This window comes from Macaca mulatta, chromosome 14 (assembly GCF_049350105.2).
Source record: "Macaca mulatta isolate MMU2019108-1 chromosome 14, T2T-MMU8v2.0, whole genome shotgun sequence".
Classification (NCBI taxonomy): domain Eukaryota; kingdom Metazoa; phylum Chordata; class Mammalia; order Primates; family Cercopithecidae; genus Macaca; species Macaca mulatta.
This window is the reverse complement of record NC_133419.1, coordinates 103,991,259-104,015,887: the sequence shown is the minus strand read 5'-3', so window position 1 is coordinate 104,015,887 and position 24,629 is coordinate 103,991,259. Positions and strand designations below refer to the sequence as shown.

General features: G+C 34.1%; 1 protein-coding gene across 3 annotated transcripts in view; it reads right to left on the bottom strand.

Annotated features, from left to right (window-relative positions):
* DYNC2H1 (dynein cytoplasmic 2 heavy chain 1) overlaps positions 1-24,629 on the bottom strand; it is a 353,142-nt gene that overhangs the window by 310,007 nt on the left and 18,506 nt on the right. For all 3 annotated transcript variants that reach the window (XR_013404270.1, XM_015115562.3, XM_015115564.3), the window contains exons 13-26: positions 23,667-23,762; positions 18,921-19,073; positions 18,201-18,299; positions 16,986-17,125; positions 16,672-16,900; positions 15,376-15,503; positions 10,947-11,062; positions 10,197-10,324; positions 6,006-6,155; positions 4,785-4,990; positions 3,709-3,864; positions 3,506-3,620; positions 2,478-2,648; positions 1,206-1,588 (exon numbers count right to left, since the gene is read on the bottom strand). Coding sequence is in view for 2 of the 3 variants with exons in the window: in XM_015115562.3 (XP_014971048.2) it covers positions 1,206-1,588; positions 2,478-2,648; positions 3,506-3,620; positions 3,709-3,864; positions 4,785-4,990; positions 6,006-6,155; positions 10,197-10,324; positions 10,947-11,062; positions 15,376-15,503; positions 16,672-16,900; positions 16,986-17,125; positions 18,201-18,299; positions 18,921-19,073; positions 23,667-23,762 (2,270 nt within the window). In the remaining variant the exon portion in view is untranslated. The remainder of the gene's footprint in view (positions 1-1,205; positions 1,589-2,477; positions 2,649-3,505; positions 3,621-3,708; positions 3,865-4,784; positions 4,991-6,005; positions 6,156-10,196; positions 10,325-10,946; positions 11,063-15,375; positions 15,504-16,671; positions 16,901-16,985; positions 17,126-18,200; positions 18,300-18,920; positions 19,074-23,666; positions 23,763-24,629) is intronic.

Here is a 24,629-nt window from a genome sequence, read left to right as displayed (position 1 = left end):
TGAGTGAGTAGAAGAAGTTTCTGGCAAAGATTCTGGGAAAAAGATAGGTATGTCCGAGAAACTAAAAGCCAGAGTCACTAAAGCAAAATGGAGAGCAGCACAAGAAAAGTATACAGAAATGAACAAGGAGCAGATCATGCTTTATCCCTAGCATGATGGGAAACTATTTTAAAGTTTTATTTACTTTAAAATAGTTAAAGTAAATAGTAAAGAAAGTGCTGAACCTGCATTTTTAAACAATTACTCCAGCTGTTGTGTGAAAAACTTATATAAGAGCAAGTCAGAAGGTTAATGTGCGTAATCCAAGTGAGAGACACAGAATATTAGAATAGAAGTACAGATATACTTCTGTACTGGTGTTTGGTTCCAGATACACTAAGTAGGTTAGAATCAACAAAATTTGGCAACTTAATGTATGTAAAAGTGGAGAAAGAGGGAGATATCAAAGTCATACATCATGTCTCTGCTTTCAACAATTAGGTTGGGCCATTTATTGAAATAGGAATCAAAAAGAAAAAAGATTTGTTGGAAAGGAACTGGTAAATTAAGCTCATGAATTCAGTTTTAGCCTACTGTTTGAGCATGTTTGCTAGATTTGGGGCTCAGAGGAGAAATATGGGCTGTACATGTAAGTTGAGGAGACCTAAGCACATAAAAGAGAACTGATGCTGGCAGTGGTTAAGATTACCTGAGAATACAGTGAGAACAAAATCAAAGGCTGAAGACTGGAGAATGACTATATCTAAAGGTTCGGAGACAGCTAAGGACTAGGAACTATGTGTAGAACTAGAGAGACAGCCAGAAAACCAAGAGAGGACAATATCACAAAAGCCAATGGAAGAGACTTTCTAAGAAAGAAGAAATGCTCAACTCTATTAAATCCTAATGAGAGATAAAGTAAAATAAAAAATGAAAAATGCCCTTTGAATTTAAAACAGGAAAGTAATTGGTGATTTTAGGAACTATGTATTATTAAGTAGAGTAGTAATAACAGAGACCACACCATAATGGTTCAAGAAGTAAATGCTTGAATGAGAGGATCCACTAGAGAAAGCTTCTCAAAAGGATCCTCTAGAGAAAGAGTTTGAATACACAGAGGATACCAATAATGTAAAAGTAATTTGCCTTTATTAAGCACTTCACGATATGAATTAATTAAAAAAAAAACTACCATATGTGTTTATGTCTTACATCATTGTACTGACCTAAAATCTTCATCAACTCTGTTGAAGCGTGTCTGTTCTTTTGGCAATGCTCCACGACCGAAAATGGGTTCCAAATACACCCACTTTCTCTGAATATGATTTAAATTCTGCAGGTATTCATCTAACTCTGCAAGTTTTCTTTCCCAAATTGATACTTTATCTTCAAATCCTTTATAATAAGGAGAATCCTTCAAGGATTGAAGAAGGCATCTATTATCTCCAACCTGATTTACTATATCTTTCCAGTCTTTAATCAGCTTCATAGTTCGACGTTGGCTGTCTTCATAATCAATTAATGTAAACACTGCTCCAACTCCCCAAAGATCAAGTTCACGTAAAGCTTCTCTGATTGTAACTTCACCTTGTGCCCGACTATTTAAATCCTATTTAACACAAAATATCCATGTTTATTAGTTCAACATTAATTATCACATAAGTAAATAACAGAAAAGTATTTTATGAAAAATATATTTTATCTGGCTTTTCAGCATAAGGCAAAAAAAAAAAAAAAAAGTTAAGTGGCTCTATTTTACATGCAACCCAAGAAAATTACTGGCTATTTTATCAAATCATGTAAGATAGTAAGTATCCTGGTTCACATGGTCAAAATACATACAAAGTTCTGCCTTATGCTTTTTACTTCTCTAAAAGAAAAGTAAAAAATTAAAGCATCCATCACAAAAGACAAAACTAGTTTGGCTTATTTAAAGTCTTACAGACTAAAAGGCCCATATTTGGAACAAAAGAAATTCAGGAATTATACTGTAATCTTATTGCAGATTCTGATACATCTAAAATGATTAACAGTCAACTAGAGTTATCTTCTGCAAGAGTCATGCTTCATAACTTCTCAAGATTATTTAAAAATATTCCAGGGTTATTAACAAACACAAAGGTTTATTTTTTGGATAGGAAATAAAACAATTTGACATCAAGAGTCCTTACATTTTTGAATGGCCAGAACAAAACACTAAAAGTCTGTCACTTGTAATAGAATTGTGGCAACTTTTACTTTTACCTGAGACCTTTTCTAAATCTGATTAGCAAACTGATTCTTGGTTTAGCTCTCTAGATTTGTGTATCCTCTAGCTTCTATGTATAACATATCACATAATTTTTTAATTTCTTTTATGTAAAATGATTTGTGTTTACTTTTTGATTAAAGCTGATTCCCTTAAAGGACTAGCTTTTTTGTATTTAAGCAAAATATGAAGCAATATTGTATATTTAAAAAGGCCAGACTTATGGGATATTTATAAAAGTGAGTCATACTTTAAGATCCGCAGCTTTGGCTACAATTGTATCAGCTACTCTGAGCAAATCACCAAACAGTAGTTTCTCTAGACTAGTCCCCCTAGGAAGTCCAAGGAGACGAAAAAGGTCAAGCCAGTGATCTGGAGAAAGATGCTCCCCTCTCACATATTTCAAGATAGGAATTACGATCTGTTAAAAAAAAAAAAAAAGAAAAAAGAAAAAAGAAAAAGTCATACGTATACACATATACATATATTAGCAAAATGCAAATTAGTATTTACTTTTATGCTTATTAGTTACCAAAATTTTAATTACTCCATCTTCTTGTTTAATAATCTTAAAATCATATTCTTAAACAGAATTGTATAAAGCTTTTGATTAAATGTTGCTATGGATACACACAAATTACCCTTTGTAGTTTAATATATTTTAAAACATGACATAGACTATCTCTATTTTTTAATTATTATAGGATAGGACCCATGATGGACTGGAATGTATAAACACTCTGTTTTTTAACTTTAACATAAATTTCTTATAATTTCTTTCTCATTGGTAGTAGAAATATCAATAATTTCTTTCTTTTTTTTCTTTTTGAGATGGAGTCTTGGTCTGTCGCCCAGGCTGGAGTGTAGTGGTGCCATCTCAGCTCACTGCAAGCTCCGCCTCCTGGGTTCATGCCATTCTCCTGCCTCAGCCTCCCAAGTAGCTCGGACTACAGGTGCCCACCACCACACCTGGCTAATTGTTTGTATTTTTAGTAGAGACGGGGTTTCACCATTCACAGGATGGTCTCGATCTCCTGACCTCAGGATCCGCCCTCCTCAGCCACCCAAAGTGCTGGGATTACAGGCATGAGCCACCGCACCCACCCGAAATATCAATAATTTTTGTGGTTTACTCTGTATTTCCTATTTTCTTCATGAAATGGAATAATTTAATTGAAAAACATATAAACTAAAATTATATAGTTCAGTCACTACATAAGAAAAAGACAAAAGCTCCAAACATTGTTTTTAACTAGCAAAATAAGTAAAAAATCTTACTTTATATTTGTCAACCTCTGATTGTAATTTCACCGTCATCACTGAATGTTCTTCAACCTTCCTTAACCTGTCATGCCAGTTCATCAAAAATTCCTCAAACAAGTATGTCTTAGTCCTATAAAATACCAAAAACACATTGCAAAGTTTACATCCAAAAATAAAACAACCAAATTATTAGTCTAAATATTGTTTTTGAATCAAACCGAAAAGTGATCCAGTCTTCATTGGCCATTTCTTGAAATCCTTGTTGAAACTCTTCATAAAAGGCCCAAATTTGTGCACAGCTCTCAATATCTTTAGAGATGCTACTTGCCAGGGAGAAATTAGGCTCTTCTAGTCTAAAATGATGGCAATCATCACTATAGAAACAAATATTGGAATATTAAATTTTAAAAACAGAAATATTGATACTGTTAAGTATTATTATTAATTCCAATCCTTGTATGTGTGTACATACCCACATGTGTATGTTTAATAGACATACAATAAGAAACTACAATAAAGCACATGAAGAAACTACCTATCTGAGAATTATACTTTACCTACTCACATATGAACTCTATAAATTCATTAATATACATTTTATCCAAAGAAGTCAAAATTGAGTTGGTAATATAGAGAGATTTATATGTACATAATACATATTTTATATATGTAAATATTCAAGATTGTATAAATCTACAGATTAATTTGGGAAAAGAATACTCTTCTCAGTTTAAAGGGCAAGCTTCTAGAGTATAAGATATCCTTCATCTAGTCAGTATAATGCCATTTAGTAATTATGGTAACAAAACTGACTCACTTCACTCACTTATGAAAGCATCTACTTAAATAGAACCTAAAGCAGTGCTCAAATTTAATACTTTATATTATTATAAGCAAACAACTCATTTTTTTCTTTGAAGACTTTTATTATTACTTATTATGCTAGATTTATTTTTCTCTCAGAGGCACTAAAAGTAATTTTTCTGAAAATTACATATATTTCATTTTTAAATAGGATAAGTTCAAAGAAAGTGACAATTCCAACCCCCTGATATAACTTCTAGGTAAATTTATCTTCTAGGCCTTTCTTGAAATTTGCTTTCTCTTAATATCCTTATGTAACACAACTATGACTCCTAAGACAACAGTACATGAATGCTTATTATTTGTATTTTAAAAACTGATGAAGTTTATGAGGAAAGGTATTAAGATAACAGACACAAGAAAATTACTAGCTTGATATATAAATTGTTTTTCCAAAATGAGCAGTATCAATTTTAAAGAAAAAACATACACCAGCTTTTTTCTTGTGACTTCAAGCTCGTCAAACTCAATTTTTTTCTCTTTTATTAACTTTGCACTTTTATCAAGAGTATTATGTTGGCCAGTTTCAATAACATCATCACCAGGCTTTAGCTGGTCCCAACGAGCTTTAAATTTTTCCAGTTCTTGATAATAGATCTGAAGACATGATTTCACATTTCCTTTCATCACTTCAATCTATAAGGCAATAAAGTTTAAATAATTTAATTCAGAGTAAAATCTCATTTTGGGTTCATATTATTTTCTATTTAAAAGTGAAAAAGTATCAATGACCAATGTCAACTTTTCAAAGGATGGTATTTTAATTATTAATTCCAAGTTCAATAAAATAATTCAAAGATATAAATTAGACCATAAATTGATAATAACAAGAGATAACATTCAAATAACATCATTTCAAAATCATTCATGTGATTAACCACACCTAGTACAACTAACGACAAAGGTAAGATAATTTACAGATGTTTGTTTAATGACTGCTGATTGTTCTACCCGAGTATATAGCTGCTAAATTAAGGAAGGCATTGCCCAGTCTCCCTTGCAGCTAAGGACTGGGCCCTAAGGCTAACTTCTGGTCAATAAAATATGAGTGCAGTAGATAGGTGCAACTTGCAGGTTGTGTCCTTAAAAGACAGATGGTGCCCTTTTCTCTTTCCCTCTCTCCTGACCCTAGTAGGTATCAACTGAATGTGGTAATAACCCATCCTGGACAATACGCTGGAGATAATAGACAAATAAAATTGACAAAACCTGGGACTCGGACAAAGTTACAGAGCAGAGGCACCATAGCAGCTTATAATGTGAGAGAGAAACATAAGCTAGAATTTTTGGGGTCTCCATTAGAGTAGTTCAACTGATATCCTAATAAATTTAGTAATTAAAGCAAACATGAGTTTCAGAAATAAACTTAAGTCATACATAGTAGGTAAGCAATAAATTCATCCATAAGACTACAAATAATGCTACATTTCAAAGACACTGGTTTCTTCTTGGTATGATAGGAAGTAAAGAAAAATCATGTGAAACAATCATCATTTATATAAAGCATTTTACTTTAAAAGTGGTCAGGGAGGTCAATTTCAACAGCCACATTAAATTATTATAAACCCGGGCTATAAAGGAATAAAAGATAAGCAAGAAATCTTAAGTGAGAAAAAAGTTCCCATTTTAATAAATAACTAAAAGTTCTAACCTGGTCTTTAATCATAAGTTGGTGACTTTCCATCATTAACTCAAATTTATCCCACTTAGCTTTCAAATTACTAATTGTTTCTAAACCTCCACCAGCCACAGTTCGTAGAAGTCTGTTTTTGTCTTCTGCTTCTTGAAATAAGGGCAAAATCTAAAGGTTAAAAAAAAAAGTGAATAACAACCTATTTTATCAAATCTCTTAAGATTTCATTTATTTTAATTTTTGTTTCATGACTTTATTTTTCAAATTAAGATTTTTGCATTTAAACAATTTGTTAAATTCCTATATATTCTGATTTGGTGGAAAATTCCTGGATATAAACTCTGATGGTTATTTTTTACTATATACAAATTCTACCAAGGCACTCTAACCTCAGAGGTTAAAAAAGATAAAGTAGTAATATGAGACTAAATGAAATCCATAAAGATAATACTATAGTTTATCAAAGTAAAGTTCTTATTATAAATGTTCCATTCACAAGAAAATGCAAAAGAGGTTTCTAAAGGAGCTAAAATTAGTGATTATCTAAAAGCATAAGTTAACTAAATTATCCTACTTAATAGAGAAAGAAAGTCATGCAAAAAGGTACTTAAGAAACAGACAACTAAGGAAGTGAAATTAAGCTCCTACGTTCAGGGTTTTTAACTGAAGTGTCCTAAGTTGTATATAGCTAACAGTTTGTTAAACAATTTGGGTGTAGGTCATTGGGTGCTAAACTGCTGGAACTGCCTCTAAGGCTTTTAAAACTCTGTAAAACAACAGTATCCGATAATTAATATCTGTATTTTTACTATTCAATAAAGCAATAAAATCCATTTAAACATTTTTAAATATCACTATGCATACATAATAAAACAGACAACAAAGGAAATTCAAAGATAACTCAATTGGGCAGGCCTGGCGGCTCACACCTGTAATCCTAGCACTTTGGGAGGCCGAGGTGAGGGGATTAAGATTAACCTAGTCAACATGGTGAGAACGCATCTCTAAAGAAATATATTTAAAAATTAACTGGGCATGGTGGTGCACATCTGTACTCCTAGCTACTGAGGAATCTGAAGAGGGAAGACTGCTTGAACCCAGGAGTTTGAGGCTGCAGTGAACTATGATTGGACCACCTCAGGATTTTAAGTTTCTACACGTGAACGGAACTCCAGTTAGCCTGTAAAACATATCACAATAGTTTCCTAGTCTACCTACCTCCAGTCCTACCCCTCAAATGCACATACCAACAAACAGACATACCAAAAGAGAATTACATAATACCTTGCTATATAAAACCTAGCAACAGCTCCCCAATGACCACAGAATATGAGATTCTAAGGTCCTTGATATGGCTCACATGAATATTCTGCCTAGTTCTTTTATTAGCTCATGCCACTTCCCACCTCTTATAGGTACTTTTATTATCTTTTATTATTTCATGCCACGTACTACCTCTTATAATACCTAATTGCTTGCTGTTCCCGGCAAACAACATCAATTTCTTCTCTTAGCTTTTGTGACACTACAATCTCTTGTCTTTCCTCCCACTCCATTCATCTCCTTTGCTCCTCCTCTTATGCCTGAAGTCTAAATTTTGCAAAGTTCAAGCCTGGTCTTACACACTGTGTTTGTTATCTACCAGTTGGTCTAAGCCAATCCCCAGGCTTAAATCTCATGTATCTAAAAAACACTTCAAAATTTGTATTTGTAGTCCTTACTTTTACTCTAAATTCCACATTCCTCATTCAATTTCTACCAGACAACTTAATCTCTACCACTTCCAAACTCCAGTTGCTCCTCTAGTCATCCTTATTTCAGGAAATGGCACCAATACGTTCCCAGCTGCTCAAGCCAAAACCCTAGGAGATATTTTGATTTGTCTTTCTCTAACCACACCCACCCCCACACATCATCAATCTCTCCAATTCTATCTCCACTACTACTACATGATACAAGTTTCCATCATTTCTTGTCTATCATATTGTAATATCCTACTAACTGGCCTGGCCAGCGCTATTGTCTCCCTCCAATTCATTTTCCACAGAACAGCTAAAGCCATCACTTCAAAATGTCAGAGACATTCTGTCACTCCCCCACTTAAAGCCGTCTAAAGACTTTCTTATTACACTCAGAATAAAATACAAACTTCTTATAATTGTCTAAAAGTATCTTCGTAATATGGACTTGCCTCTTTCCAATTGCACCTCATACGATTCATTCTCTTCCTTGAATACTATGCTCTCTTAATAATTAACTCTCTTGATGTTTACATGTCTCTGTTCCTTAAGCATACCAAGCTCCTTCTCTACCTTAAGATCTTTGTGCATGCTATTCATCCTTTTTTGGAATGATCTGTCCCCAAATCTCAGAATGCTTGGCTCTTTCTTATCTGTCAGGTCTCAGCTCAAATGTCATCTCTCTGAGAAGATATCCCATGATCACCAACCCTAAGTAATATGCCCTAGTTGAGCATACTCATCCTCACTTCTCTCCTCTCTCTCTCAAAATCCTCTCTTTTGCTCTCCCTCTCTCACACACACACACAAACACACACATACACATACACATATGATCCATGAGAATAGAATATTTTCACAGCTGCATCCCCAACTCCTAGTACACCTAGTATGGTGATCCATACATAACAGTCAAATGCCTCTGCTAACTGCCACAGCTCATAACCATTCCTATTTTAGCTAATTCCTTCTACAAGACAGATACATTATTTTATTCACCTGTAAATCCTCTTTAATACCCTTAAGTCTATCACACAAAAGTCTGTAATTCTTTCCATTGGGGTGGTATTTTATTCACCTTGAAGCTCTCTTTATAATTTTAAGTCTATCACATGGTGGGGGCAAATAAGTTTGTATACTAATTTGAATTATTTCTCCTTCTTGCTCCAAATATAACCAAAATCATCTATAATGTTATAAAACTTTGGCTTGTCTATTCTGGGCTCTAGCCTTCTGGATAGTTTTCTATGAATCTTTACCATTCTCCTTTGTATTTAATTATGAGCTCTTCCATTATATATGCATGTGTGTATGTGTACTCCTAGTTTAGCTCTTAACTTCATACTTTTGCAACCTACAGTTATAACTCTAAAGGTAATAGTGTGAATTAAGTTTACTCTTACTCTAACATGCCACATCATAAAACAGACTGCAAATATATCTAAAAATAATACGAAGTATTACTGTTACTGTTTCATTACACCAATAGTGCATCAAAGTCTACTTATTTATTTACTTACATATTTATTTTGAGACCGAGTCTTGCTCTGTCACCCAGGCTGGAGGGCAGTGGCGCGGTCTCAGCTCACTGCAACCTCTGCCTCCCTGGTTCAAGAGATTCTCCTGTCTCAGCCTCCTGAGTAGCTGGGATTACAGGCACCCACCACCACACCCAGCAAATTTTTGTATTTTGAATAGATACGGGATTTGACCATGTTCGTCAGGCTGGTCTTGAACTCCTGACCCCGTGATCTGCCTTCCTCGGCCTCCCAAAGTGCTGGGATTACAGGCGTGAGCTACCATGCCCAGCCAAGAGTCTAATCGTGAGCTAACCAGTTGAGCCAGATTATTGTGAACCTCCTTATAATGTTGAGATTATATATTTGTAAATAATAACATATAATTACCTAATTTAAACATATTCCATGCAGTAAAAAGTAATAATAAGGCCAGGCGTGGTGGCTCACACCTGTAATCCCAGCACTTTGGGAGGCCGAGGCAGTTGTATCACGAGGTCTCAGGAGTTCGAGACCAGCCTGGCCAACATAGTGAAACCCCGCCTCTACTAAAAATACAAAAATTAGCCGGGCATGTTGGCATGTACCTGTAGTCCCAGCTACTTGGGAGGCTGAGGCAAGAGAATCGCTTGAACCCAGGAGGTAGAGGTTGCAGTGAGCCGAGATCGTGCCACTGCCCTCCAGCCTGGGTGACAAAGCAAGACTGCATCTCAAAATAAATATTTAAGTAAATAAATAAATAGACTTTTGATGCACTATGGGTGTAATGAAGCAGTAACCGTAACACTTAGTATTATTTTTAGATATATTTGCAGTCTGTTTTATGATGTGGCATGTTAGAGTAAGACTAAACTTAAATAATTCACACTATTACCTTTAGAGTTATAACTGTAGGTTGCAACTCAAAAATAAAGAAAGTAATAATAATAATAATATTACTTTGTGATTCTCACCTCTGGCTTCCGTTCTTGTAACTTACTATATCGTAGATTTGCATCACCAATTTCTTCCACAGACTGGGGCATAATTGTTAAGATTTCCATAGCCTCAGTAACAAATGTATCAATTTCATGTAAATGAGCTGAGTGGTAACATTGAAATACAAGAAATGTAATTATTACCATCCAAAATACTAAATTACATAATTTCTAAATCAAGGGTGGTAGAAGTAATCAGTATATGGAATACAATAAGTTCTAAATTATCATTTGCTTTCATAAAACAAAATTTCAAGACGTGGAATAAGCAAAGAAATTTCTTCCCATGAAAGTTTAGTTGCTTTGCGTTGTATTTAAAAATGTTAAGAAAAGCTTAAAATGCACTCATGTTTAGTAAATTTTACTGAACATTTTTCATCTTTTATATAACATACTAAAACATCTCAGTTTAAAGGAAAAAGAAGAAACTGTGGTATTTTGAAAAATACTTTGTCATTTGAGGAGATAAGCAGAAATACATTATACCAGAATTACCTACCTTTCTCAATTACATAATGCAACAATCTGATACTAGCTCAGGCTGCAAATAATAAAGATGTCTTCATTTTAGACTTCTTGAAGATTGAATATGGACTTTTCCCGCTTTTTTAAAATTAGTTCAGTTTTAGTTTTTAATGATCATTGAAATTCACATTTTATAACTCTCAAAGTACATGCTTCTACATATCAAATTAAGTAAAAATTAAAATTAAAATGTGTCTTTACCCTGTATGGACTTCTTCAAAGAAAGAACAAGCAGATCAAATAACTTCTGGATGAGATCATCAATCACAGTCTTCACAGGGTTGCAGTTAATATTTAAACAATCTACCTTGACAGCACTGAAAAATGTCAATGGACATATTTTGACATAGAAAAGACTAATTAGAGGAAAAGAGTCTCATATAATAACGATTTCATGTAATACACTTAAAAATGTATATCAACAGTAACATAGCGATCTTTTAAGCACATTTAGATTCAATTTAGCAAAAATGCCTTACACATACTATTTTGAAGTTTTTCATTGAACAATGATTTTGTTATAATACTACAAGTTTAATCATCCAGCATATATCAGCTTCAAAAAAAGGTGGTACATTATGAATTACTAAAGTATCAAAAGAATATATTTAAATATTAATGAGTTATCTTGTCACAGCATGTAATACACCTATTTAAATATTTATAAAATAAATTTACTATCCTGCAGCCAAAATGCAAATAATAAAAATAAGACAAAATTAAATATAGATAGAAAGTAAATTTAGACTGTTAAAGTACTAAAACAATAAAACGATGAGACACCATTGTACACTTAACAAACTGAAAAAAATGTAATGAATGGTTACTTTGAATCTTCAATTGTGTGGGCAAACAGAATTCCCAGAACTGTTAGAATATAAAACAATGCAATCTTTGTAAAGAGCAATGTATATATCAAATAATTTTAAATTGGCATATCCTTTGTCTTAACAACTCTACCTTTAGAATTTATCCTAAGAAAAATTGCAAGGCAGACTCCAAGATTTATACACAAGCATTTTCATGAAAGCACTAACTATAATAGTGAAAAGTTTGAAACAAGGTAAACATAGAAACAGCAAAATAAATTTTTAAATATACATATAATTCACATTTTTGACATGCAGATAATAACATTGCAAACTATCAATGAAATAATATTCCATAAAAATAGCAGGATAGGCCAGGCGTGGTGGCCTGTAATCCTAGCACTTTGGGAGGCCGAAGCAGGCGGATCACCTGAGGTCAGGAGTTCAACACCAGCCTGGCCCACCTGGTGAGACTCCTGTCTCTACTAAAAATATAAAAATTAGTCAGGCATGGTGGTGCACGCCTGTAGTCCCAGCTACTCAGGAGGCTGAGGCAGGAGAATCGCTTGAACCCAGGAGGCAGAGGTTGTAGTAAGCCGAGATCACACCACTGCGCTCCAGCATGGGCAACAGAGCAGGACTCAGTCTCAAAAAAAACAAACAGCAGGATATAATATAATCTACATTTTATAAATGTATATACTAATATGTCCAAAACATCAAATACTAACAGGAATTGTCTCTGTACTTTACTATATTTAAAACAAACTATAAAACAAATGTACTATTTTAATAATCAGAAAACAAGGATAAAGTTTTAAACAAGTAATTATTTCCATTGCACCTCAATGCAAATTGTAACGTTCTAAGCAAAGAGAAGCTGAACCAGACTCACTCATCTGAGGAAAGTCTCATATTTATCTTCAATTATACAGAGTTAAAACAAATCTGAAAACTTTGGTCAAAAAGATTATTCGGAAAGCTACTTGCCTTTCTTAAAGCATAGAGCCAAGTGAGATCCTTAAGAGGTAAATTACATGTTTTAATTATGTACCATTTTATTTTAAAATATAATTTTCTTTTAAAGTTTTACTTATTTATTCTCAACCACCTACTAGCTGGAGAAATTTAAACTATAATTCTTAACAACCAAAAGCTATATATAACAGCCAATTTTCTTGACACATGAAATTATAAAATTTCTGAAATCCTGACACATAAAGAGTCATGATTTCCGATATTTGATACATGAAGATACGTGATTTTGGAAAACCTAAAAGATTATACTATACTGTATTTTGCTAATGAATTAACATAAAGTGATACAATTGCAGCAAAGAAGTTTTACTCACTACAGAATGCTGTGGACAAGGCTAACATTCATCTTTCATTTGAAAATATTCACAATATGAAACTGAGATTCTGTTCAGCCATAGATAGCAATGGAAGATGACTCATATATCAAAGATGCATATTCAAAAATTATTTTCTTATGAAACTATCTAAAACATATCATAATAATACAGCTTTTCTAACCTTACAGCATATTTCCAAAAAGTACCAATAAAATGTGTGTGTTTGTATGTGCATATGTGTGTATTCACTTAGATGAATACATGTTAATTTGTTAGCAAGAAATGGCAAAATGAAAAATACAGTGTGGGATAGGCGTTGTTTTTTGTTTTTGTTTTTGTTTTTCTTTTGGTAAGGATCATAAATACAAAAGCTATCTAAAGCAAGGGACAAAAAAATAGTAGAGGTAGCAGTAGAGGTCCTTATGCAGTCAGGTGACAGCATTAAGTTAAAGAAGATGGTCAAGATTGGGATCAAAAGCAAGGTCCAATAGAGAAGAAAAACCCCATGTGCAAGCACTACAAAAGCACTATCTTTTCCTTACTTTAAACTGATGTTAATGGTACTACCGGTATCTGAATCACCCACGCTCAAACCCTCAAGTCATTTGTCTCTTCCTATTCCTACTCCCTCATCTTCCTCCAATAAATAAGACTTCTTAATTCCTCATACTATTTCCTCCTCCTCATTTTGAGATCCAATAAGGTAATTCAATTAATTATTATGGCCGGTTGTGGTGGTTCATGCCTATAAGCCCAGCACTTTGGGAGGCCAAGGTGGGCAGATCACCTGAGGTCAAGAGTTGGAGACCAGCCTGGCCAACATAATGAAACCCTGCCTCTACTAAAAATACAAAAATTAGCAGGGCGTGGTGGTGTGCGCCTGTAGTCCCAGCTACTCGGGAGGCTGAGGCAGGGGAATCACTTAAACCCAAGAGGCGTAGGTTGCAGTGAGCAAGTATCATGCCACTACACTCCAGCCTGGGTGACACAGCAAGACTCTGTCTCAAATAATAATTATTATTATCATTATTATTACTGCTCTTCTGGAAGACTGACAGACTAGCTGGTCTGCCTCCAGGATCTCTTTATCCCACCATGTATCTGTGTTTCCAGATTAAATTTCCTAATGAACAGCTTTGGTACTGACACACTCCTGTTTAGAACCCTTTAAAAGCTAATCATCCCAAAATGAATAAAATCCAAATTCTCTTTTTTGTGTACTTTATCTATACCTTTCCAGGATCATCTCCCTCTAGTCCCTAATAAAACATTAACTCTAATACAATTTTCAATTAACCAACTTCATATTTTCAGCACACAATTCCTTTTGCTAAGAGGTTCTTTTTTACCCTCCCATTTTCATTTGCACCTGTCAAAATCCTAGTTCAAGTGTTACTATCCTAACAAAGATTTTCCTTGATTTTGCCCCAGAAAGAGGGGACGTCATCATCCTCTGAATCCCCATAATTTTAGTTCAGTCTTAATATGGAATATAGACTATTCCATCTGATATTAATAACAATTAAAAGTAACTCATATTTATTGAAAACATACCCTGTGCCAGTTACTTATATGGAAATTACTCAATCCTCAAAACACTCTGAGATTAATAACTATTGTTGCTAATATTTTAAAGCTAAAGAAATTTAGGTTCACAATTTCAATAACCATCAGTTACGCAGCTGGTAACAGCTACCTAACTCCAGAGCCCACTTACTTAACCCCTGTGTGTACTTGAATTAATCATCAAATATATTTGTCTTATTGCACTACCAGAGAATAAGCAATTCATCTCAGGTCCTCTGTCTTCTTCCTCTTTGTACTCCTAAAGCACAAAGTTTTGCATTTTATAAACACTAAGTATTTATTGAAAGAATGAAAATATAAATTAATAAAAGTGATATTATCCTTTATAGGTGATATATGCATGATTACACAAGGCCTTTCATGGAACTTATTGCTAAGAGTGGTTCTGGTGGTGAGTATTTTAGATCCAAGGAGGCTATATTCTCAAGTAGCTGAGTTGCCCCTTAGAGGCTTTTATCCACATTTAGGGCAATATCTAAATGCAGCACTATGTTGTACATCTTGAAAGGAAGCAGAGCAGTACAAAAGCAGAGTGAAATGTCACTAGCTTTATATTCTCTAGTATGCTCTCACCAGTAGCTTCTAACCGTACTGAGATTGTGCCAATGCATATCAAACATAGCTCCTCATACCAGATCAAGATCAAAGCCTCTTTCTTCAGTCTATTCTACCTAATAGGTCTCAGCCAGCAGAGCTTCTAGAAGGAAAACTTGTTTTATTCTCTGTAACACCCTACCTAGATGATACCCAAGTGTCATAGCTGAGATCTACAGGAGGCAAGAAGCTGATCTGCCTTCAATACCACTAAGTAGAGAGCTCCCTTACTGTCCATGTCAAAAAATTATTATGGTACGTAAGTACTACATTAACCTCCAATACCTTGGAAGTCGTTCTACTTCTTTCCCTTTTATTTTTAATGCTTTAAAATTTTTCTCCCAATCATGTACAGTAAAAAGATGCTTTTCCACCAGAGCTTCCATATCAACTTGTCCAATTACAATCCATTCCTGTTTAAAGGAAGAAAAATGTATTATTAAAGATATAGAACCAGTACGTTAACATATAATAGAATCGATCCAACTATTAAAACCAACAAAAAGAGGCAAATATGAGGTATTCAAGTGTCAATTTAAGTAATATAATCATTACCACACAGCCTAAAGAATAAAGAGAAAAAAAGAGATTTAATACGCAAATGCAGTAATCATAAACTTTTTAAAAGAAAATTATATAAACCCTCTGTTTAGATTCTCTTCTCAAATTAAATATATACAAAACTTCAAAGGTGGAATCACTTCTGCAAAACCAAGAGTCACTATAGGCTACAAATCTGAAAGTGTCCAGATTCATCCTAGAAATCTAAGACACAGAAGTATTGCAGTGGCAGTTAAGACACTGGTCAAATTCTCGTCATATGTCTAGGATCAATACAAATGAGAAATACAATTAGTTTATACTTAAAGTTAGTTGAGATGATATACTTAAACAGACATAAGCTGTTAAATCGCTCTGATTTCAGTAACATTTGAGGGCTTCAGAGGAAGAATTAAAATTGACACAACAGAACCATATCACATTCTAAATTGACACAATTTTTTTTCTTTTTTCTTGAGATGGAGTCTCGCTCTGTCACCCAGCCTGGAGTGCAGTGGTGCAATTTAAGCTCACTGAAACCTCCACCACCCTGGTTTAAGTGATTCTCCTACTTCAGCCTCCAGGGTAGTTGGGTTTACAGATGCCCGCCACCACGCCCAGATAATTTTTGTATTTTAATAAAGATGATGTTTCGCCATGTTGGCCAGGCTGTTCTCAAACTCCTGAACTCAAGTGACCCACTAGCCTCGGCCACCCAAAGTGCTGGGATTACAGGTATGAGCCACCATGCCCAAACCGCCAAGTTGACACAACAATTCTAAAAAATAAAAAGCAAATAAAAACAAGTTTCTCAATTGTCACAAAATAGTCAAAGACAAAAAAAAAAAAAGTTCCCATAACTTTTTTCTCTTCTGCAGTGTAAATCTAGGTTGTATAAGTATCTACGGATCCAGCTCTCTGGTTTGCCATATTTTAATGTTATGCCACACAAGATAAACTACTAATGTATACATTTAATGTAAATTCAATCAATCAGAAATAATTTTAGGATGCAAGGATGGAACATTACATGTTCTATACCTTATGTTGGTGTAAAACAGCTGACAATCTTCTAAACAGATCTTCTGCTTTGCTGAAAATCGTCAAAAATCCACTTGCATTTCTATCAATCATAATAGAAAAAATAGATTCATCTCCTGCCTCACCCACTCCCTTAAACTGATTCGGAATGCCGATGAATCTCTTCATTTCTCTATAATATTTAGCCCGGATTTCTTCAAAAGGGGGCCTGAATTGTAATCGTCCCTGTCTAAAAGTAAATAAATAACTTTAAAACATAAATTATTAGAAAATTACACATTGAACATTAAATTGGGGTTTAAAAAATATCTTACTTGTAAGTTAAGTCTATATTTATTTCTGGCAAATTCTCATTAAGTGCTTCTAAGCCCATCTGGTACTGATGCTCCAGAGCTTTGTAGAGTTGATGATTCCAGTGTTGTTTCCATGCATGCATGTCACTTGCTTGGAATCCCTAATATGTTACATTCACATTTTTAATTTAGAAATTAGGCAGCAGAATGGATTTTTCATTTAATACTTTCATGTCACATAATGTACATTTATAATCACAAAAATAAAACCAACTCATTTCAAATATGTGAAAACAGGTATATCTTTGTCACTCTCTGCATAAGCTTATTTAGAGACAAATATGAAAATCTAATCTTCATACTTATAAATAGTATTTTAAAAGATCAGCAAAATTTAAAAAGCAAGCAAATATTAAATGACTTTTATATTTGGACTTTATTTTATGATGTAGTACCACAAATACTGGTTTATTTTATGAACGTCTTAGTCCTTTTTCAAAAATTCCCATCAAGTATAGCTCTTCTCTTCCCTTCCCGCTTCTTACATAATGTAAATCTACTACATATTTTAAAACATAAGAGATTTAAAATATTAGATTGCTCATAAGAATGTACATACATTTTTGCTTCTATACAACCATAAATATATCAATTCTAGTACTTTTGCTTTTTCTTGAAGTTATAAAAACTGAAAAATATTAAATATATGTAAATGTGTGAGACACTTAACTCATACTCTGCTAAGATTCCATCACCATCTACTATGTAGGAGGCTTTGTGCTAGCCACCTTTATATGCATCAACTATTATATCAAAATATGAATAAAACTCAAATTTTACCTCCAAAAAGGAAAAAAAAATCTGAAATAAAATTATTTCAATCATTAGGATTCTACCTAAACTTAACTTTGTTTTTTATGGATGTCACAATCACCTAAAAGAGAACTAACAAGTGATAGATATTTAAATACCAAGACAAAAATCTACAAATTCTGAATTGAGAAATTTGGCATTCCATAAGACACTACAGGAACTTATTTTTATATTTTTACATGTAAATTGATCATTCATATATGGTCTTTATATATAATTCAGTCAAAAATTATAAATCTATTAGGAATTTATTAGCAAGATTTAAAGGTAACTTTTATGAACTTCTTGGCAATTCATATATTGTATTTGCATTCTGAAAAGGTCATATTTCGAAGGATACACACAAAATGAAGCATACTCTACCTGTGCTTCTACAGTTGCTAAGCCAGTTCTCAATTCTTGTAATCCGTCTTTCCAACGCTGCTGCTGCCGAAGCAGATCAATGTTCATAAGAACAACCACCTGTGAAAAATTAGAGCATACTAGTCTCAAAATACTGCTGGAAAAATAGTAACTTTTCAGTGGAGAAACCCGACAGATACCACCTTAAACAAGTGATCAAGCTTAACTTAATCTATACAAGATATATCAATACTTGACCAATCTATTGAGAAGGGCAAAACATCACTTCTGTGCTATTCCTGCCAAAATAGGACAGCCCCAATCTAATATGGGAAAACATCATACGAACCCAAATCAAGAGAGATTCTACAAAATAACTGACCAGTACTCATCAAAGTCATGAAAAATAAGGAAAAGACTGAGGAGGGGGAGGCTACAGAGACTCAACAACTAAATGCAGAATTGGATTCTAGATTGTATCCTAGAAAAAAAAAAAAAAAAAGAATGTTAGTGGAAAATTGTAAAATTGAAAACAGTCTGTTTCCTGGTTTTGATAACTACTCTGGTTATATAAGTTGTTAACAACAGGGAATTTGGGCAAAGGGGAATTGTGATTTCTCTGTACTATTTTTGCAACTTTAAGTCTCCAATTATTCCAAAATAAGTTTTTAAAAATTGTATCTTAATGACTTTTTAAATAATATCATTCATAGTTTATTCAAATTTATAAACAAAATATACCTTTTCACAAAATGTAGTGTGCCATTTTCTCAGTTTTCTATTTTCAGTGGCAAGCCGTTCAGCAGCGTTTTGGAGTTTTTGGATATAGCCTTCTAATTCTTTAGGATTATCCCAAGTAATCTGTGATTTCCCTCCACTTCCTGTTTTTGAATTCTATGGTACAATAAATAACCTTTAGTATGCATATGTATTTCTTTTTTCCAAAAGTTTCAATATTCTATGTCAAAAGTTCAATTATCCCCAACTCTGACCTGCAATAAAGAAAGCACATAATAATTTTCCATTTTATAAATGATAAGACAGTGGCAAAGATTGAGTAGCCCATTTCTTCCAGCTTCTCCCTTTTACAACTGAAAAGCCCTAGACATAACACAACAAACACGCATAGGGTGACGGAAAGGAAGAATGAAGAAGGCAGACAACCTAGAAACCTCAGGAATTAAGGCACGACAAACCTGGGTTTCCTTATTATCTCCTATACATCCAGGACAGGGCACTGGAGAAGCTTCCAATCTTGAACCACTGACAGGCACAGACTAAAAAAAGCTCCAGGAGAAGCCTATACAGGGGTAGGAAAACAGGAGCCTAACAACAGAAAATGTTTTTAGCAATACACATCCTATTGCAGTTTAACACCAAAGAGAAAATCACCCCTTTCTACCATTTCAGTAGGACTAAGTAGAAAGTTGATCTTCCATCACCTACTTGGCAAAAGCAGGCAGTGCTCCAATCCCCTTGCCAAGGTAATATTCATGAGGCTGAACAAGGAGTTGAGCTCCCACCCCCACTCACAGCAACAGAAAGGTGTGAATCTGCCCTCCACTCCTCGACTCCTCCTCCCTAAAGTCAACAGGGCCCAGAAGGGAGCTGAGCTTAAACCCCAGCTTGGAGGCAATAAGGTGCCTCCAAGTTGGTGCCTTGTAAAGTAAAATGGAGCACTAAACTTCCATTCCACTCATCTGCAATGAATCAGTGTACAAATGCTCCACTTTGATACTGTAGGGCCCAGCAGGAAACTCAACACACGCACACAGCCAAGCCTCTCAGCAAAGAGACTGCTTTCTAAAATATAAAAATTAAATATTATACAGTGCATCATAATATCCAAAATGACCAGAATATAAGGGAAAATCACCTGTGTTACCAAGAGCTAAAAAAAATCAGAACTTGAATGAGAAAACATAACAGATGTGAACCCTGAAATGAATCTGATATAAGAATTATCTGACAAGGATTTTAAGGCAGCCATCATAAAAATGCTTCAACAGGCAGTTACAAATTCTCTTGAAACTACTGAAAAACAGAAAATCTCAAGAAAAAAATCGAATTATAAAAAAAAACTAGATGGAATATATAGAACTGAAAAATACAATAACAGAAATGTAAAACTGGCTGGATGGGCTCAATAGCAGTGTGGAGATGTCAGAGGATATAATCAGTACATTTGAGAACAAATCAATAGAATTTACCTAATTTGAACAACAAAGAGAAAATAAAGGGAAAAATGAACAGAGGCTCTGAGAAAAAAGAGCTAATATATATATTAGCTTCCAAGGATTTTATATATATACATACATGCTTTCTAAGCAGTATATGTGTATATATATACATGCTTCCTAAAAGGAAGAAGAGAGAAAAACTGAGAAAAACAATACATTCAAAAGACAGTAACTGAAAACCTAACAAATTTGGCAAAAGACGTAAACCTACAGATTCAAGAAGCTGAGTAAACTCCAAATAGGATAAACTTAAAAAAGGAGTCTATGCTTTCCTAGACAATAATTAAACTTCTGAAAACTAAAGACAAAGGTTCTTTGAAAACTTGAAAGGAGCCAAAGAGAAACAATGCATTAGTCAGAAAGGAATACAGATTCGAATGACAATAGTTTGTCAGCTGAAATCACAGATGCCAGCAGGAAGTGGAAAATGTTTAAAGTGCTAAAAAAAAAAAAAAAAAAAGTCAAATATGCATTTTATATCTAGTTAAAATACCCTTCAGGAATGGGTGAAAAGGAAAACAGGAAAACATTATCAGACAAAGGAAAGATAAGCAAATTTGTCACTAGCACACCTAATCCTAAACCATGGCTAAAGGAAGTTAGTTCTTTAAAGAAAGAAAAAATACCAAAAGGAGCACAGAACTTCAGGAAAAAAAAGAATATTGGGATAAGTAAAAAATATAACTATACAATAAGCTATCCTTTTTGTCACGAGTTTCTTAAATCATATTTGATTACTGGGGGAAAAATTATAACACCATCTGATGTGGTTTCAATGTATATAGGGAAAATATTTAAGACAAATATATCAAAGTAGAGAGAGTGAAGAAATCTATATAGAAGAAAAGTTTCTATACTTCACTTGAAGTGGTCAATGAAGGCATAGTAAGTCTCTGGATTATAGGAGATGCTCAATAAATAGCTGATGAATTAAAAAGTATTTACTGAGTAATTACTATATACCACTTACTGTTCTATCGCTTGAAAATATGAAAATAAATAAATTACAGTCTAATTTTCTACAATATAGTAAGTAGACAGCACATCATACAGAACCTTAATGTTCTCTCTACACCTATCCTAGTTTTATAAGCACTACTGTGTCTCATTTAACATGTTAAATATAATTATTTACTTCTCACAACACAATTTTGCAAAATAAGTTTCCTCCTCAGAAATATCACAGACGTTATTTTAAACAAATTTATTAGAAGAAAAAGTTGTAAGGGCTTACAACTAAAATGATCTACACATTAGGGGAAAAAAGGTAAAAAATAATAAAGTGTGATTCCATTTCCAAAACTATGCATACTTTTTAAAAATATGAATACATTTTCAAAAATATGCATAGAAAAATATTTGAAAGGATATACACCAGACTTTTTTAAACAGTCATTTCTTGATGGTATGATTATATGACATTTTTTTATTTTTGTTTACCTATGTTTTTAAACTTTGCATTATAAATTCATGTTAATCTCTGCCAACAATAAAAAAAGTGCTTTTAATAACATCTATAATATGAATAATATAAATTCTAGAATTATTAAGCTTCAGAACTAGTGTGCAGAAAAGAGTTAACATAGCAGGTCTGACTACCATCCTTCAAAAGACCTGCTTAAAAGAATCCCCTTAGCTGGCATTTGGGAACTTAGATTTCAGAAGCGTTCCTACCACTCTAACTGATAAGAGTGGCTCACTGTACCTGAATAATATGGTTTATGCTGAATATTTGCTTTCCTTCTGGGAGTTTGGAATTTCAGTGCATACTAGACAGAAAGTGTCTACGGGACCACCCCTGATAAAAACCTAGGTTTTGAGTCTCTAATGATCTTCTCCAGTAACACAAGATTTCACATGTGTTGCAATTTGTGGCTGCAAAAAATAAGTACACCCTGTGTGACTCCACTGGGAGAGGACTCTTAGAAGTCTGTACCTGTTTTCTTGGGACTTCACCCCATCATGCACCTCTCCCTTTGCTAATTTTGCTTTGTATGCATTCACCGTAATAAATACTGCTATGAGTATGACCATACACTGAGTCCTGTGGATCCTCCAAGCAAATAAAAGAACCTGGGCTGGTCCTGTGGACCCTGACACAACTAGTTATCCACTTTCAAACAGAAAAAAAAAATGGCATATACCTCTTCTGCCTATTTTTGTCAAACATTTCATGTCTATGAAGACTAAAAATACAGACTTCAAAAAATTAGTGGTCACATAGTAATATTCAGTTTAAACACTATTATAGATTTTCCTAATTTCTTTTCTTTTTTTTTTTTGTTTTTTTTTTTGTTTTTTTTTTTAGACGGAGTCACTCTGTCTCCCAGGCTGGAGTGTAGTCGTGCGATCTCGACCCACTGCAACCTCTACCTCCTAGGTTCAAGCAATTCTCCTGCCTCAGCCTCCCGAATAGCTGGGATTACAGGCACCCACCACCATGCCTGGCTAATTTTTTTATCTTTTTAGTTGAGACGGGTTTCACCATGTTGGCCAGGCTGGTCTCAAACCCCTGACCTCAGGTGATCCACCCGCCTCAGCCTCCCGAATAGCTGGGATTACAGGCACCCACCACCACGCCTGGCTAATTTTTTTATATTTTTAGTTGAGATGGGTTTTACCATGTTGGCCAGGCTGGTCTCAAACCCCTGACCTCAGGTGATCCGCCCACCTCAGCCTCCCAAATAGCTGGGTTACAGGCACCCACCACCACGCCTGGCTAATTTTTTTGTATTTTTAGTTGAGATGGGGTTTCACCATGTTGTTTTTACTCAAACCCCTAACCTCAGGTGATCCACCCACCTTGGCCTCCCAAAGTTCTTGGATCACAGGTGTCAGTCACTGCGCCCAGCCTCCTAATTTCTTATATATAGACATTTAAATAACCACAAATAAAAAGCAAGTAAGTCTTACATTACAAAATTGGGAGATGGTAGAAAAGGTCTAAGGAACCTTGTGTATAAGGACCTCAAACTTCAGAGAATAAATGAATATAACATCATGCAAATAATATTCTATCTATATCAATGCAATTGATCAAAATCAGTACCAAAATATATTAAATATTCTAACTGCTTCAATGTACAGTTGGAGAAAAAGTTTTACTTGTTAAGAGTGAAGGAAGTCCCTGGAAGCAAAACAAAATCTAGATCATTTGCTATGTTAAGCTGAAGGGAATACCAGAAAATTAAGAATTAAACACTTCACATGTAAAATCTAATTATAATAAAATCAAAATTTCATTTACCTTAATTATCTGTTCAAATGCTAAGGCAGATTGTAACATCATCGGCCTCTGACTTTGAATCATTTGTTGATCAATAGAATTATAAAAATGTGCCACCTATAAAGTAAAAGTTCAGTTCGTAATAATTAATAACTTCATTTTTAATTTTTCTTGATTTTTAATTGTTTGAATGAAAATATTAACTTTTCTCAATCCTAAAATTTAAACAGAAAAATAGGTTTTTCATTTACAATAGGGCATTTGTTCATATATTAATATACACAATCAACAAGTAAGTGTTGAGTTCCTACAATCTGCCAATCATGTCCTGAGGTCTGATTAAACATAGATTACAAAATGTTATCCCTGGAATCAAGAAGTTCATAATCTCATAGGAAAGAAGGAACTCAGTGAAGCATGTTAAGTGCTAAAAAACTAAATTCTTAATTCCTGCACTTCTCCAAATCCGCTCCTTCTTTTTTCAGTATATGCCACAATAATTTATTCACGTCTCAGACCAAAAATTCTTCGAGATGTCCTTAATGCTTCTCTCATATTCCACATCAGCAAAAGCCTATTGCCTATACTCTCAAAATATATCTTGAATCCAACCACTTTCCCCAACCCCCATCAATTGCATCCCAATCCACACACTCCCATCTCTCGGCAAGACCAGCGCAACAGACTTCCTAACTGGTCTCTCTGCTTCCAATCATGGCCTCTTATAGTCTATTTAAAGCAGCCAGAGTGGTCTTTTTTAAACATATATCATACCTCTTGCCTACACAAAACCTAATGACTTCCCAATACGCTTGAGAATAAAACCCCAAAATCCCAAAACTATCACCTAAAAACTTTCCAATTGTCTCCCAATATACTAAAGAATGAGCCAAACTGGCCTCTTTACTATTATTCTCACCTAACAAGTGAGGCTTCCTTCTAGAATTCTACATCTGCCATTCCCTCTCCCTGGAATAGTCTTCC